At 40.4% G+C, this 17,954-nt stretch overlaps 3 protein-coding genes across 9 annotated transcripts in view; 1 reads left to right on the plus strand and 2 right to left on the minus strand.

The window, feature by feature from the left end:
• The window catches only part of LOC125779110 (uncharacterized), a 224,812-nt gene extending 224,022 nt beyond the window's left edge, over positions 1-790 (minus strand). The window contains exon 1 of one of the 2 annotated variants that reach the window (XM_049459671.1): positions 406-790. The gene's annotated coding sequence lies outside the window, so the exon portion shown is untranslated. The remainder of the gene's footprint in view (positions 1-405) is intronic. The other variant, XM_049459670.1, reaches the window with a different exon arrangement.
• The window catches only part of LOC125779115 (uncharacterized), a 579,602-nt gene extending 562,523 nt beyond the window's left edge, over positions 1-17,079 (minus strand). For all 6 annotated transcript variants that reach the window (XM_049459685.1, XM_049459686.1, XM_049459683.1 and 3 more), the window contains exon 1: positions 9,817-17,079. In XM_049459685.1, coding sequence (XP_049315642.1) covers positions 11,858-13,285 — 1,428 coding nt within the window. In that variant the 5' untranslated portion in view covers positions 13,286-17,079 and the 3' untranslated portion in view covers positions 9,817-11,857. The remainder of the gene's footprint in view (positions 1-9,816) is intronic.
• Positions 1-17,954, plus strand: part of LOC125779150 (zinc finger MYM-type protein 1-like) — a 110,215-nt gene that overhangs the window by 23,096 nt on the left and 69,165 nt on the right. The window lies entirely within an intron of this gene.

Here is a 17,954-nt window from a genome sequence, read left to right on the forward strand (position 1 = left end):
GCCCAAATATCACAAAAACCTTTAGTCAGCGCCAACTATATATATAAGTATATTTTCTTGATCTGGAGGACCTCCGCTATCCGTACATACCCAATAAAACCCTGAAATCGGGGGATGCTATTATTCCAGCCGAATCATGATCGTGCCATGAAGGCTTTTAAACTAGTACCCATTTTAGCCCCATTGATCCAGGGACAGTATTCTAAAGCAACAATCCCATACATTAAATATTTCACTGTTTTTAATTTGTGTTAGAATTCTTCACTTTCTAAATATTTTGGGGATATACTAAGCTTATTAATTTGATTTACTCTTAACATCGGCGAAACGTATATAGTAACATTAAATGATTTAGAACATTCGCTTGCACGCTAATTCCATAGTTATATTGGCATTTAAACTTACGCAAATTAAGGGGATGAGATTTCACAATTGTTTTAAATACAATTTTTAACACTTATTAAGTCATATTTTTTTATGTACTGTTCGAGAAATAGAATGAGCACACTATCGATTTAACATATTCAATGTATCGATACACAAGTGCTTAATTCATTTCAAGGTAATATTGTTTTAGAAGGTTCTGTTTACACCAGAAGGCTTTAACTCTAATATTCGGCAATTTCTTGTTTAGTTTTGAGTCTGCCTATCGGGGCATCTCGACAGGATAGAATTTATAGAATACTAGCTGTCAAACGAATTGCTATTACCATTGCCAAATCTGTATGTGGGCATTTGCTATCATGATAGAATCATTAGCGCAAAGGCGTAGGGTAGGTAATCCTATGTTCAGACCGACACTTAATCACCCGATTTCGGCTGTTGAATGGATTATCCTACTAATCTTAAAAATTTATTAAGATTTCGCCATACAAAAATGACAGTTCCAAATTACTTCATTGAAATGATTTGAAACTGATCCTCGCTAAATCTGTCCGTGCGACTCTGATTTTGCGCAATCTACTTGTCAGCACTGGAAAAATACTAGTCAGCACTGGAAAACTGTTACATTATTACAGCTGATTTAGACACTACAAAGGGCAAAAAATGTAAACAAACAGATTTTTTTTAAAGCAATGAATCTAATTTCACCTGAAAATCGACCAAGCAAATGAAAAAATGCATCCATTATTTCTATTATATGGAAAATATTTAAAAAAGACGGCTTTTATTTCAAAATGCTATATGACAATCTTTTCTTTTGATAAATATTAAGCGATGTGATTTCTTGAATGACAATAACAGCTGTTTTTTAATCTTTCTAACGGCAGTGAGAACACTGTTGGGTTATGAAATGCTTAAATGTAATCTAATCTTTGAAATTTTCGGTATGAACATAGTATAAGTTCGAGCTGATGTAGCGCATGCTTTGAGCTCTTGAAAAATTTATTTTATCATTTGCGAAATGCCGTCGGAAGCAAAACTTTCGTCGGTATATATACGTACATTAGAGGTAGGTAGTTTAAATCTTTTATGTGGAAAATAAAAAAAGGATTAAGATCCTTTTGTTTACTTCAGCCGCGCTCTAAAGAATAACCCTGGTCGAGCGAATACTCTGGGTGACTGAAGTACTTTCGCGTAGCACTCTTTTCTGCGTTGGCGGCCTTCGGCCGCGCTCTAAAAAATAACCCTGGCCGAGCGAATACCCGGTGTGACTGAAGTACTTTCGCATAGTACTCCTTTCTGCGTTGGCGGCCTTCGGCCGCGCTCGAAAAAAATAACCCTGGCCGAGTAAATACCCGGGGTGACTGAAGTACGTTCGCGTAGCATATAATAACCAAAATATATAACTACTTTATATCCAAAACTCAAATTTTGTTTCAATATGAGTGCATGATAACCGAAAAATATAACCCTTTCGTACCCAAAACTCATATTTTAAATATAATAATATATATCGTCGCCTAAAATACAAACCAATGTATCATCAAAAATAAATAGAAATCGCTGACAGATATAATAACCAAAATTTACCATTTTATAACGAAAACTCAAATTTTCTTTCAATATGACTGCATAATAACGAAAAAATATAACCACTTTATATCCAATATTGAAATAAAATTTAAGTTTTCGTTATAAAATGGATAAATTTTGGTTATTATATCTGTCAGCGATTTTATTTTTGATGATACATTGGTTTGTATTTTAGGCGACGATATATGTATATATTATTTTTATTTAAAATATGAGTTTTGGGTATGAAGTGGTTATATTTTTCGGTTATCATGCACTCATATTGAAAGAAAATTTGAGTTTTCGTACTGTACTGTATATGTACTTTACACTTTATTACGTAATATTATTATATAATATTACTTTATTATTATTATATAATATTACTTATACTTATTTGCTTAATAAATTTAAAAAAAAAAATATCCATATGCATGAATAGAGGGATTTTTGCGAAAAAGAGGAATTTCATGATATGTCAGCGCTCCATTTCGTCGTAATTTTTGGTAAACAAATGAGGTTCAAACAAGTGTAAAATGTGATTTTTAAAATAAAGATTTTTAAGGTAAAAAACCTGCTAAAAGTGTAAAATGTAGATTTATTGAAAATATTATAGTGCAGTTTAACTAATTTGAACTGAAAATTGTGAAAAAAGTGTGTTTAATGTGGTGAAATAGCTCCTTGAAATGGTCCAATTTTGCGAATATTTGAACTTTAAGGCCGAATATCTCCTAAACTAAGCGTTTGCGGACCCTATGTTTTTTAATCAGGAGGACTTCCTCTTTCCAACGGTACCTTCAAATCGCGGCGCCAAAGAAATCGGAATTGTGCCTGTTTAGATGAGTTAAGCATCCCCCCACTTTATTCGGAAAAAGTAGCATACACTAATACTTGACGACACCACACTCACACACAAGACAGCTCACCACACTTGTACATCCACTCACTCAGCATAAAGGATGGTCCCCGGAGCAGATTCAACACATTCGTTTACACACACCTTTCGCCAGCACCTCCAATCAATTCGATACGATATCTAAATACAGTTCGCATATCAACATACGTTCACGGATCTCGCGCCGCAATAAACTCTCGCACATTAAATCGGATCAATCCTGCATTGGCATTCAACTTTCGTTTTTGATATTTCCACGTTGAGTCACGTCGACACCAGCCACCAGTTATTTACTTCGTGGTACATCGATCCTGTGCGCTAGATCAAGCCGATACTAACGTGATACGACGACGAGCCTGCGCGCTAAATTTTTTGGGCACCCAGTTCGGTTAAGATCGGCATCCGCATTTTTAATAACTTTAAAAACCGATAACTTGTGTAAACGACATTTGTACATTAAATAAACATTAAATTAAAACAATTGTTAATTTTAAATAAGTTGGCATTTTCTTGGGCGATCAGAAAAGAGGTTTGTACTCCCGTTTGCATATTTAAGCAACACTCGTAAACATGGTTCTTCGAGCCTTACCGAAAGGCACCTTCGGATTTTTATAAATACAAAAAACAATATTATATTATAATATATAACATTTAGTTGCACCAAAACCAATTGTTGTGACAAAAAATCAAAATAAAGTGCGGGAACAGAGTGCAGTGACCTAAACAAAACAAAATGCAGTGACCCAAACAGAACAAAAAAAAAATACCCATATACAAGTACATACATATAAATATGTATTCGTACATACGTATATAAATATATAAACTATATAATTCACGGTGGGTAACAGGAATGGTGAAGTGACAAATATCAAAAGCAAATTCAAGAGTGCAAGAAATATGAACAAAATTTCTAATTAAACAAAAAAACATTAACACATTAAAAGTGCGTACCAACAAAAACAGAAATTTTATTAAAAAAAACAGTGGGAATAAACTAAAAACAACACAAAAACCGATCGTGAGATCGTCAAACTAAAAATACGAAACACAAATCAAAAACAAACACTATTCGTGCAGTGCAGTGAGGTGAAGTGCAGTGGCAAAGAAAAAAAAACAGCAACCAAGCCAAAAGAGCTCAGTGATGCTCTAAACACATAACGACGACAGACGACAAACGACATCTGTCAAATATTACACATGTTCTTATGGACACTTATTCTGACGACGACACGAAAACACGACTGTAGGCCGACAGTTGTCATTCTCGCTAATTCCTATTTGCCAACGACAGTAGAATGAAGAAGAGAGATGAGGAAGAGTGGTGATGCCACTAATATGTAAAATGTAAAATTATTCACAGCTCTTACAAACTTGACGTTATTTTACAAATAAAAGCATAAAATAGCTCTATTTTATCATTTGTAATAACAATTGATAATTTAAAACAAAAATATTACCTATTTACTTATTTTTTGCATAAAAAATTTAACTTTGAACAAAATATTAAAATTTCATTGAAGTGCAAGGTATTAGTATGGCCACAACGAAATTGTGTACATACAAAATGGACAGCTGCGTTGTTTTGTGTACATACAACAAACATACGGGCGCGCATTTAAAAATATAAACATACATAGAAACAACAATACGCACAAGAAAGCTGGAAGACCGTGGAAGAAGAAAAGAGGAATTGCCAAGAAAAGGGGCATATACACACATTCTACGTTATACCCTACAAAACCCAAGTGAGCGTATTCAGTTCATATAAACTTAATTTATACCGCATATATGTATGTATGTAAATATTACTGGTATATACATATAATATCTGTAATAAAAAAAAAAATATATACGTTTACCTCCTAAAACAGTTCGGTAAAATACATACATATATACATAAATATAATTAAAAACTCAGCTCAATGCCTATTTTTGCCTAGCTTTATGTATTTAAGCACACTTTTTCCAGCAACATTGCTTGTTTCAAGTATTTAATTCCAAACATTTTCGGGAAATATTCTTCTGTTTTATAAAGGAGTAAGCAGGATTACAATAAAGAAATAAGCAGAGGCAATTTGCAGGTATGAAAGGCAAAAACATCAAAAAACACATGAAAAGAAAAAACAAATAAAAATAAATTCAAACATACATACATATATGCATATTGAAATAACATAAAAAAGTAAACGTAAATAGACACCTATTCCTGTGTAATTGCATTGCTATTTTTTATATATTAAATTACATATATACATATGTATATACAAATATAAGAGGACGAAAAAAATAAACATACATACATATTTTTTCTATTCCGTTTTCGCGCCTCTCTCTACACGAAAGAATACAGTCACTCTTATACACGTCACACAATCTGCTTATGTTATACCCTTTCAGCATTGGGTCAATTAGATATAAAACTTATTTAAAAATAAATTGAAAATAAATAAAAGATCCAGAAGAAATTAACAGTACCACAAATTATAAAAACAAATATAATTTATTCAAAACAAAAAGCCGCTTAACATACAATAAATAAATAATTTAACATATATATACATACATACATATATGTATATTTAAACATACATATTATTTCAAAGTCCTCATTGGCATCTATTCTGCATTTCCACTTGTTCTTTGTCAAACAAAAACAAAGAGATTTGGGAAAATAGCAAAAACATTACAGCATATTCTTTGCCCACATGCATTAGCACAAACAATTCGTGCACACTTATATCCAAAGCATATTGATCTCTTTGAGGAGCTCTCAATTGCACAAAAACAAGACATATAAGCTAATTATTAGGGTGTGCCTATATAGAAAATTTTTAAAGTTAATATTGCGGCTTCAAAAAAAAAGCATATAAAATAAAAATAAATAATAAAAATAAATTTAAATAGCAAGTAAAGACGGTATTAATAAAACAAATAATCCGTCTTTTACGAAAAAAAAACGTTTGTATACTTAAAAAAGTATTCAGTTCACACTGAGAAACCTAGATAATAATGCACAATAACAAAAATCAAAGTACACCTGGAGCTACACGCTCAAAACAGGTTGCTAAATTTATTTCAGAAAGTGGCAGTTTTATGAGATACTGCACTAGATTTGCCTCTTTGCCGATTAATGAAAACTCTGAATCGTTATTAGAAATAAAAGGCCAAAATCTTAAAAATTTTTGGACTCGCCTCCAAGCGGCTCATAACGCCAGATTACAATCTGACGATTCAGACTTGCCACATAATTTTAAATCATCGGCTTATGATATTTACGAAAACTGCTTAGACCAGTATGAAGAAACAAAAGCTATGATCTCCGATCAATTAAAGCTAATAAAAGCAATTGCACCTACTTCCCACAGTAGAGTAGAGCTGCCACAAATAGACACTCAAAAGGCAAGTTCAGGCATCTACCTCAAGCTGCCCGTTTGTGACACAGAAACCTTTTACGGAGGTTATGAAGAATGGCCGTCCTTCCGGGACATGTTCACGGCCGTGTACATAAACCATCCTCAATTATCACAAGCGCAAAAATTGTATCACCTCAGATACAAAACTAAAGGTCAAGCAGGCATAATAGTAAAACAGTTCGCTCTCAATGACGAAAATTTCAATTTTGCTTGGGAAGCTCTTAAAGCACGTTATGAAAACGAACGAATATTGGTCGATAAGCAAGTAACGACACTATTAAACTTGCCTAAAATCAAGAAAGAAACAAGTGAAGAATTTGTAACACTACAATCCACTGTTTCTAATTGTTTGTCGGTTCTATCGACACTAAATATTCCCACAGACAGCTGGGACCCAATTCTGGTAAACATTTGCACCGCCGCATTACCAGAAAAGTCGTTACTTCTATGGGAGCAATCGCTCTCATCACGAAAAAAGTGCCCAACGTGGCAACAAATGAAAGGTTTTCTCACCACCCAATATGAAATTGCGGAAAGGTTAGAAGAAAAAATAATCAAGAAAAAGAACATTAAACACGATCAAAATAAAAGCTTAAATAGACCCCAAGCTAGAAGTAAAAACAAATCAAACATAATTTTTAACAAAACACAAACGTTCACATCCGAACAAAGAAAACATACGTCATGCGAACTGTGCACAAGAGGGCATAAACTTAAAACTAGCGAGAAGTTTAAAAAATTAAACATTAACGAAAGGAACAACTTTGTCAGATCAAAAAGACTCTGTACAAACTGCTTGTCCCACACGCATAATCTTAAAAATTGCAAAAGCAAATTTAACTGCTTATATTGTCATAAAAGGCATCATACAATGCTTCATTATCCCATCTCACCTCAAAGAAGCTCTTATACACAAAGAACCACAGGTTTAATTGCAAAAGCAAATCCTGAAACCCGAAATTCGAAAAATTGCCAAGAGACACCATGTTGCTCAAAGGCACAAAAAGCTCAAACGCTGCACATCGAAACACAAAGTGAACCAGTTTCAAAACTAGTTACCACTATACCAACACAAGGTCACTATAATAACAAATGCCTTAATTCACAATTAAGGAAATTTCAAAAGTCACGGAAAATTCTCCCTATAATAAACAAAACTCTAGAAGGTCAGTATTGTGAAGACTTCTCCAAAGCCACAACTACTCGACCAAATAATGGCCGGTACGTCGTACGACTAGCACTAGAGCCACAATTTTCCAATACCTCACATATTGGTAGGAAAAACAAAGTAAAATTTCGGTCTAACAATATTAAAAACTCAAATATATGTTACTTTTCGACCCCACAGGATGGCTTTCGCTAATAATGAAAAAAAAAAAACAATTCTGAACAGATCCTAGAGCGGTGGCAGGCTACTAAACGCCAAATAGTGCATATATAACAACATAAAATATAACAAAAGTGCCTCAAGAGGCTTAAATTTTCAAATAAATAGAATCGCAAAAGCAAGTTAAGGGATCAGCATACTCCCAATGCGATACAGTGACGCACCTACATATACAAATAGCTAAGGTCGCTCTTATTGCATCTTCTTAAGCGCTCCTCATAATGGTAGTTGGTGAGAATCTGTTGTAAAGCTTGAACATCCCACTTAAAAAATTATAATTCTAATGAAGCCGTTCGCAATTACCGGCCACTCTCTCGCAAGATCCCTCTATTGGCACAGCCCTAACTCCAGGGCTTGGGAGTACCCATTCTGGCCATATCTGAGCCAGGCGTGGAGTTTCTATCCTTCATAAGGCGATAATAAATAAAATGCATACAATTGCCGATAATACAGAAAAAGCAAACAATAAACAACCGGTATACCAAACCGATAAAATAAGCAATTGTAAATAACCGCTAGTAAAATAAATAAAACCACCAAGCACCACTACTTACGTACATAAAAACAAATTTATATTAAAACCAAAATCGCTTCTTACGGCTAATATGTTATTATGCAACCTCGGCTACTTCGCCAACAGTAAGCCGAATTACATGTATCACCTTATACAAAATACTAGGCAAAACATTCGCCTAGGGGGCCCAGGATGTTTAGATGAGTTAAGCATCCCCCCACTTTATCCGGAAAAAGTAGCACACACTAATACTTGACGACACCACACTCACACACAAGACAGCTCACCACACTTGTACATCCACCCACTCAGCATAAAGGATGGTCCCCGGAGCAGATTCAACACAAAAATTAACCACCAATTGAAATAATAAATTTAAAATGCGCAATAATATTTTGATTTATGCTTGTATAAGTTTATTAAATATAAGACTTCGCTCATTCCCAACCCAATTTGCATAATTTTTCTGTAAATTGGCAATATTAAACTAAATATTAATTTTTTGAAAAAATGGTATTTTGAACATGTACTTAATTTTTATAATATAACACAACCGTCTTAATACTCGCTCTTCTAATTTTTATATTGCCAAATTGAAAATGCCGTCGGGATATGTGCAAATGGGATATTTTGCCTCTTCAAAATTTTCATAGAAATAAAAACTGCGCTGTCAAACTGCTGAAGTGACAGCTTCTAGCTTATGATACATGGCAAACTAGATAGTATTCTATATCTAGTGAGCTATGAGCAATGTGGAATCTCCACAGGCAATGGGCAAAAGCTCCGTCAGGATCGGGAAGGACCTCTCCGAGCCGTTCGATACCAAACGAGGTTTCAGACAAGGCGACTCCCTATCGTGCGACTTTTTCAATCTGCTGCTGGAGAAAATTATTCGAGCTGCAGAACTGAATCGAGCAGGTACAATCTTTTACAAGAGTGTACAGCTGCTGGCGTATGCCGATGATATTGATATCATCGCGCCGTTAGTTCTGCTTTCTCCAGACTGAACAAGGAAGCAACGCAAATGGGTCTGGCAGTGAACGAGGGCAAGACGAAATATCTCCTGTCATCAAACAAACAGTCGTCGCACTCGCGACTTGGCCCCCACGTCACTGTTGACAGTCATAACTTTGAAGTTGTAGATAATTTCGTCTACTTAGGAACCAGCGTTAACACCACAAACAATGTCAGCCTGGAAATCCAACGCAGGATTACTCTTGCCAACAGGTGCTACTTCGGACTGAGTAGGCAATTGAAAAGTAAAGTCCTCTCTCGACGAACAAAAGCCAAACTCTATAAGACGCTCATAATTCCCGTCCTGCTATATGGTGCAGAGGCTTGGACGATGACAACAACCGATGAGTCGATGTTGCGAGTTTTCGAGAGAAAAGTTCTGCGAAAGATTTATGGTCCTTTGCGCGTTGGCCACGGCGAATACCGCATCCGATGGAACGATGAGCTGTACGAGATATACGATGACATTGACATAGTTCAGCGAATTAAAAGACAGCGGCTACGCTGGCTAGGTCATGTTGTCCGGATGGATGAAAACACTCCAGCTCTGAAAGTATTCGACGCAGTACCCGCCGCGGGAAGCAGAGGAAGAGGAAGACCTCCACTCCGGTGGAAGGGCCAAGTGGAGAAGGACCTGGCCTCGCTTGGAATATCCAATTGGCGCCACGTAGCGAAGAGAAGAAACGACTGGCGCGCTGTTGTTGACTCGGCTATAATCGCGTAAGCGGTGTCTACGCCAGTAAAGAAGAAGAAGAGTGGGCACGGCAATGCAGCTAGTATTCTATATATTCTATCATGTCGAGATGCCCCGTATGGCTTATGTTTACTATAACAGGGCATCTCGACAGGATAAAATATATGTCATACAAATGTATTGCCGTGACTATTGCCTGTGGAGACTCCATATTGCTTATGCAAAGGAAAATATGGAATACTAATAAGTATGCCATATATTGAAAGCAATAAGCTGTCACTTCAGCAGTTTGACAGCGCAGTTTTCATTTCTATGAAAATTTCATAAAGGCGACATATCCCATTTACTTATATCCCATTTACACGGCATTTTCATTTCGGTAATATTAAATTTAGTAGAGCGAGTATTAACACAGTTGTGTTATATTATAAAAATAAAGTACATTTTCAAAATGACATTTTTACAAAAAAAATAATATTTAGTTTAATATTGTTAATTTACAGAAAACTTAGGCAGAATGGGTTGGGAATGAGCGAAGACTTATATTTATAAACTTATACAAGCACAAATCAAAATATCATTGCTCATTTTAAATTTATTATTTTAATTGGCATATAAAAACTATGCCACAATTATTATATAGTAGTCCAAAAATATGAATTCTTATTTTTCCCAGAAATACATTTGTAAAAAAAGGATCGTAATCCTTTTTTTATTTTCCTCATAAAAGATTTAAACAGTTCAAGAGCTCAAAACATGCGCTACATCAGCTATCTACCCGACGGCATTTCGCAATGGGATAAAATAAAATTTTCAAGAGCTCAATGGATGCGCTACATCAGCTCGAACCTACCTATCATTGTATAAACCTACAAGTAACAAATCCTATCATTTTCACCCATACATACACAGGCGAGCGCTTTTAGAATGACAGAAATTACATTAAGAATGCAATAGAACGAGGGAAGACTCAGGGTAAAAGTCCAGGCAGTTCGTTAGGGTTTCCTAAATATTCTACTACTAAAACGACCAAATGCCTTAGAAAAGGCACGAGTGTGTTGCCGTGTTATGCTATCCAATTTAATATTTTAAGTACGTATTTGTTAAATTTTCAAATATATTTCGATTATTAAAATTCATAAAGATTAAATTTACCTAGTTTTGATTAAAATTTTATTTATTGCATCAAAATATTGGTAAATCTTTTCTATTTTATTTAAAATATTTGAAGAATCTATCTATTTTTGTTTAAATTATTACAAATAGTTTTGTTTACTATTGTATGTTTTATATGTGAGAAAATAGGCCTCTAGGGGAACCTAACACCCAAAAAATGTTGCTAACGCGCCTATACTGCAACCTCCTTACTATTTGTTACTTGTATGTTTTTACAATGCTACCTACCCTACGCCTTTGCGCAAATGATTATGTTATGATAACAAATACAGATTTGGCAATGGCAATAGCAATAGATTTGACAGTTAGTTAAATTTGAGAGATTTCTTGTGAGGCATATTTTGTGATGCTATTCTTGCTCAAACCTCATAAGAAAAAAGCTTGAAGAATTAGAATTAGAATTATTAATTGAGGTAATGCACCGCGACCTAGGGTCTATTGTGCCCTCTCCTATATCAGATGACCTCATAGAGCCCCAGCAGCCTGAACAATTCCAGCAGTTTGCCGGGCTCAAGCGAGGTTATGTGATCCCTGCTGATATACACGGAATCCAGGGCCTTAAGCCTTTTCCCACAGATTGCTGTGCAATCCTGGATAAGGTGTGCTGGTGTCTCCTATTCCAGGTCGCAGAACCGGCAGTTGGCACAGGAGACCATGCCCATGTTCGACAGGTGCTTCCTGAGCTTACAGTGCCCGGTGTATATTGCGACGAGGAGACGGAATTTCTCACGAGGTAGGTTAATTAATTCTTTAAACCTGGAGAGATTATACCCAGGAGCAGCTTAGCGTGGCGCATACCTGCTGCCTACCGCCAGTGCCGCTCTCTATCCTCTCTTTCCTCCGTGCGGAGCAGCTCCTTAAGAGTGTGGGGTCCTACCGCTATATATGGCTCTGGTCTCAACATCTTGGATGCTGCTGCCGTGCGGGCCAGCTCATCGGCCTTCTCATTACCTTCTACTCCCTTGTGCCCTGGTACCCAGATTAGGTGTACCCGATTGCACAGGGACAGGCGGTTTAGCCTTTCTATACATTCCTCGACTAAGAGCGATTTGGTCTCGTATGATAGGATCGCTTTTAGTGCCGCTTGACTATCACTGAGAATAGCTATGCGCTGGTTGCGATAGTTGCGGCTGAGGTTGACTTCCGCGCACTGACTGATGGCAAAAACTTCAGCCTGGAAGATACTTGGGAAGCTGCCCATAAGTATGGACTGCTTAGTACGCGGTCCCGCAATACCTGCCCCAATACCTTCCGGAGTTTTTGAGCCATCAGTGTACCACTGAATGGTACTGTCTTCCAGCAGCTTTTCCAGAGTGGAATCATTCCACTCCATCTTGCTGCCTAGAGTTACCGTGAAATTCTTTTTGAGATTTATTTTCTTAGTTGTGCCATCTCGCGGGAGGAGGGCTAGCGGTGTGCTCTCCGCTAGGGCGTCCATCTGTTTAGAGGACATGATCTTCCCTCTTCCACAGCCTTCTGCTGACATTACCAGTATGGTGTGCTTTGCTGCTATCTTGATCACCTGATGAAGCGGTGTTAGCTGTAGCAAGACTTCCAGTGCCACGGTGGGACATGTGCGCATTGCCCCCGAAGCACAGACACATGCAAGTCTTTGCAGCTTTGACAGTCTTCCTATCACCGAAGACTGCGCAGCTTTGGTGGCCCAGGCAACCGCTCCATAGGTGACAATAGGCCTTACTATCATGGTATACAGCCATCTGATGATGCTTGGCTTGCATCCCCATGATCTGCCGGCCAGGCGTCTACAAATCATAAGCGCTCTAGTTGCCTTGGATAAAGTTAAGTCCAACTGCCTACTCCATTTTAACTGTGAGTCTAAGGTGAGGCCAAGAAATTTGACCTCCTTAGACATTTCCACCGCTGTGCCTCCGATTGTGAGGGATCTCAGGCCCGGAAGAGATCTCCGCTTAGTGAATGGGATCACGGTGGTCTTCGCTGGGTTGATGTTAAGCCCTACCGTGTTGCACCATCCCTTTGCCAAGTTTAGGCCCCTTTGAACAATGTCACAGAGAGTGTTCTCAAATCTGCCTCTCGCCATTATGACGATGTCGTCCGCGTACCCTAGGCAGCGGATTCCATTGCTTGTGAGTAGCTCGAGTAATTCGTCTACAATCAGGCTCCATAACAGAGGGGATAGTACTCCGCCCTGAGGGCAGCCCCTCGTGGTGCTAAGACGAATCTTACTTTCTCCCACTGTTGTTTCTGCTACCATAGTGCGCAGAAGGGTTTCAATCCACCTGCGTATCGGGAGGGGTACACTCCTTCTCTCGTGTGCCTTGATCACGCTTGTATGAGACGCATTGTCAAAGGCACCCTCAATGTCAAGGAAAGCGCAGATCGCTACCTCGCCATTGACCAGCGAATCCTGCAGGTCAGACGTGAGTTGGTACAGAGCAGTATTCGTTGATCTTCCCGCTCCGTACGCATGTTGTCTGGCATGCAGGGGTGCGACCTTTAGCGCTTACGCATGACCAAAGCTGGGGTTAGGTCAGCTTGAACTGTCTCCGGGAAGTGCGTTTGTAGGAGTGTTTCCGCCCTCTCCTCTGCGCTTGTCGTATAGGTCCCGTCCTGTCTTTTTAGGGATAATACTGTATCCGTCTTACCCTTCGACAACGCCTTGTGCAGTCGGGCTGCCTCCGGGGTCGAGGAGACGCTCTCACAGAATTTCCTGAAACTGTTTGACTTGGCAAGCCTAATCTCCTTGTTGTAGATTGTTAGCTGCCGCTTGTATTCTTCCCAGCTACCCGTGCGCTTGGCTTTGTTAAACAGCTTGCGCACCCTAAGTCTAAGAGCTGAGAGTTTACTGGACCACCAGGGGCAGATTTGTTTGCTGGTGGTCGCTTTCAGTGGACAGGCACAATGGTAGGCGTCCACAATGGACTGGTTTATGGCACTTAGTCTGCTCTCCACCCCAACTGTGGTGGACCTACCATCCGCCTGCTCCACTCCACTTAGGTTCCTACTTAGATTCTCTCTGAAGATACCCCAATTTGGTGTTGCCGTGGCTGTTTCTCCCGGAAAATATGCTGACGCTAGGACGAAGTCCGATCCTTCCTTGTCCTTTATCTGCACGGCCACCAGATCTTGCGTTAGAAACTCTGAAATACAGAAGAAGTCTATATCGGCTCTAGGAACGGTGTCTCTCGCTAGAGAGATCCCAGATTACCTTGCTCTTTCTTGTGTTGAGGTCTCTTACCTCTCCTCTGACCACCCAAGGCTTCTGGATTAGGAGGATGCCCAGGTTATCCGAAATGAACCTCTTCACGATGACCGCCGAGGCTGCCGATGCGTGATGGAGGTTCACCTGAGCCACCTCTATGCCGGTACTGGAGATTATAGTGCGGGTTCGACGAGAGACAGGTCCTTGTCTTCAACCTCTCCATGGACCTGCATCTCCAGCCCTTCCAGGAGCTCTTGGGTGGACGGCAACATGCCTTCCTGCGCTGTAGTGATCTCGTTTCCATTGTTCACGTCTGCGGCGGTGGTCGCAACCTGCCCAGCCGAGATTTGGTCTTTGGGGGACTCGTCTTGCTCGCTCGAAACAACGGCGGCAGTCGCTTCATGCGTGGCTGGGCGGGTTATGGGTGGAGCTGGTGCTGCGGTCGTCCCCGTTGGCGGTTCTTGGCTCGTGGTCGTAGCCTTGGGCCTCCATGGCCTCACCACAATCTTGCCGAAGCGGAAGTTCAACCTGTCCCCTTTCTGCTTAATATACTTGTACGATACGTCGTCCATCGTTATGTTGAGGTTCCACCCGGAATCTTCAACACTGCTTGCTACGACCTTCCACGCCGAGGTACTTAAACCTTCGTTCTGGTTTCTCACCAGATTGAGCGCGAAGTCGTAGCTCTTGTCAGCACTCCTGGGAAAGAACGCCACCATACTGTGCAGTTGCGGTATTTCCTCTCCTCTTCTGACACACAGGGCCGGACCCTCCCAGCCCTCTAGCCTCGGCGTGATATTCTTCAGCCAGGTGGCCGACTTTTCATCCTGGCAGTCGACCAGCAGCATGCCGCCCTTGAAGAAAATGCCGTTAAAGGCAGTCTTGGAGAGCCGTCAGTTGCTCAGACCCTAGTGCCTCCGCAGGGTAGTTGTTGGGCAACACTGCCATCCGTATGTTGCTGGCAGCCTCCGAGTATTTGCGGCTCGTAGTCTTCATCGGCTGCTGATTGGGGTTGGGGCGTTTTCCACCGGCTCCCTGTGGTCTGTCTTCCCGTATTCTCTTGGGCAATGGTGGTTCCTGGGGTGTTATCTGGACGCTCTTCTGTTTCTCCATTCGACTGGGTTCCTCTTGGGGTGCTGGCCTTGCTTCGATTCGCCCCTCCGATAGGGCTGATTGAGCTCGGCGGCGCCTCCGATTCCTGCGTTTAGTTGCAGACGAACCGCCATTGGCACCTACGCGTCGTGTATTGCTTGGAGAGGGGTTGTTCCCACTGCTTCTATTCAGAGCCCGCTTTTCGGCTGACTCCGGCGTCATGCCGTTCTCAAGGAACCTCAGGTACCACTTTAGAGTGGCCCCACTCATTCAAGCTCTGCGTGGGTCATCATGGCCTCCTGGCCGTCCTGGCTCCGGGGTACATGGGACGTTCCCTCGTTGTCGTCTCCTTTTCCGTTCTCCCCTTAATTCCACTTTCGTGAAACCACCCTCCTGTCCACAGTCGATCCTGCTCGAGGGGGTTGCGGGGGCAGCGCTTGCGCGATTTACAGTGGTCACGGTTGCCACACTACGCTGAGTGCCGCTGCAGGAGGGCACTTCGTCGTCATCACGTGCGTGCTCCTCAAAAAGTGCACGTTCATCTGGCGACAAGGCATCCAAAAAGCTAGGTTTCCGTCTAGCTCCTGAGCCTCTCTTGCTAGCGGCACTAGTGCTACTGCTGCTGCTAGCTGTTGTTGTAGATGTTGTTGTTGTTTGTTGTTGTTGTTGTTTTTGCTGTTGTTGTTGGATCATCTTTTTCTTACGACCGTTTGGCCCGTGTTGTGAGCCTCCCGGTCTAGTATTGGAAAGGGGAAGCTGAAAGTCCGCTGCGGCAGAGCCCCTTGACGCAGTAAGGCCACCGTTACTTCCCAAGGCGGCCCGGTGTTGGGAAGGCTCCGTACGAATACAGCCGAATTTACCTCCTGGCTGCAAATCATCCAATGGGGACGGGTCGCATAACACCCTGGATTAGGAGGTGGTAGCTCTTGGTTGCCGCGCGCATGCAGCTTCTGCCAGCCCTCAGCTCCTCCCTTGGTGGTTGGGAGATGCTGTGCTGTGCTGCGGTTTAAGCCCCTGCACCACGACAAGGTGCCTACCATTCGCAGAGGAAAAAAAAAGCTTAAAAAGTCACCACGTGAGGTAAAAAGCTTTTCGCTGTCAAACAGCTGTTTTAGTAAAAATAAGCAAACAAAAATGGACACACAAATGGATAATCAGCATAAGTATGTAAGTAATTGTGCAAATTTTAAACATATATATAAACATATATATAATAATTTCATACATAGTATGTAAGTAATTGTGCAAATTTTAAACATATATATAAACATATATATAATAATTTCATATATATTCCTAGGCGTACAAAAACGGAGAGGACAACTCAGAAGCAGCTGCAACATTATATAATGTTTTGCAAGCAGTATCCTGAGTTGCAACGGGGGAAGCTAACTCCGACCAACCTTCAAGGGCTGCAAATACTTTAGCAGATAATTTAAATGCCTTAACCCTTAAATGCATGGTTTTTCCTTTTTAAATACCAAGTGTGTATTTTTTAAGTGGCGCGCCAAGCTGTCAAATTATTAAAATTAAAAAGTGAAATGTCATATCATGAAAGTTTGCATTCCAAAGTCAACACAGATATTTTTAGCACCTAATAAAAGTAAAAAATACTGTGTTTGAGTTACCGTTTAGAAATTATGTAAGGAAGAAAACACTGATGTATATATACATCATCATGCATTTAAGGGTTAAGAGGTCCAACTCGATCGGCAGCCAAGTGGAGGGAGGTAAGTTCATAAATGCTTGTGAATGTTTCACATTATTAAAATAAGTTTCCATAGTCCTTACTGCATTGAAAGCATCAGTTGCGATCGCGAGCATGCAAACTGAAGGCACATGTGCAAGCGACTGGTGGAGGCCCTCCGATAAATGGAATAATAACTGAGTTCGAAGAGCAAGCGATTGAAACTTTTGGGGAGGCAGCGGTGGATGGATCGCCGGGTGTTGCGACTTTGGGTCACCAGCTAATATTTTAAATTAATATTTGTCGGACTATACATTTTATTATTATTGGAGGATGGAGTCATGTGTAGAAGTTCACGCAAGTGAGGAAAGTTCTCTGACTGCCATTCACTTGGGAGTGGCCAGAAACGATTCTTTTACATGTGAATCAAGCAGCTCACGACTTCCGGTCTTTGACCAAGTACAGAACATCCGTTTGAAGGCGAGCTAAAGTGAGAAGGCGAAACATCCCCTGCATAGGGTTGTGCGCTGGGTTTGGGACCCGCCACGTAAAAAAACACCCCCAGTGAATAGTTGTAACCAGCCTCGGATGAGTGACCCCCCTTTTAATGACGACCATGGCAAACGAAATAAGGACTGCGAATTGAGGACATGCACCTGGAATATTGGTTGATGTCCTCGTGAAAACAAAGGCTGACATCACCGCCGTCCAAGAAATGCGATGGACGGGACAAGGACAGAGACGAGTAGGTCCTTGTGACATTTACTACAGTGACCATATAAAGGAGCGCAGGTTTGGTGTGGGATTCGTGGTGGGAGAGAGACTCCGTCGCCGAGTACTATCATTCACTGCGGTGAATGAGCGTCTAGCCACAATCCGCATCAAAGCGAGGTTCTTCAACATATCGCTGATTTGCGCCCACGCCCCGACGGAAGAGAAGGA

Source organism: Bactrocera dorsalis, chromosome 6 (genome assembly GCF_023373825.1).
Source record: "Bactrocera dorsalis isolate Fly_Bdor chromosome 6, ASM2337382v1, whole genome shotgun sequence".
In the NCBI taxonomy this organism is placed as follows: Eukaryota; Metazoa; Arthropoda; class Insecta; order Diptera; family Tephritidae; genus Bactrocera; species Bactrocera dorsalis.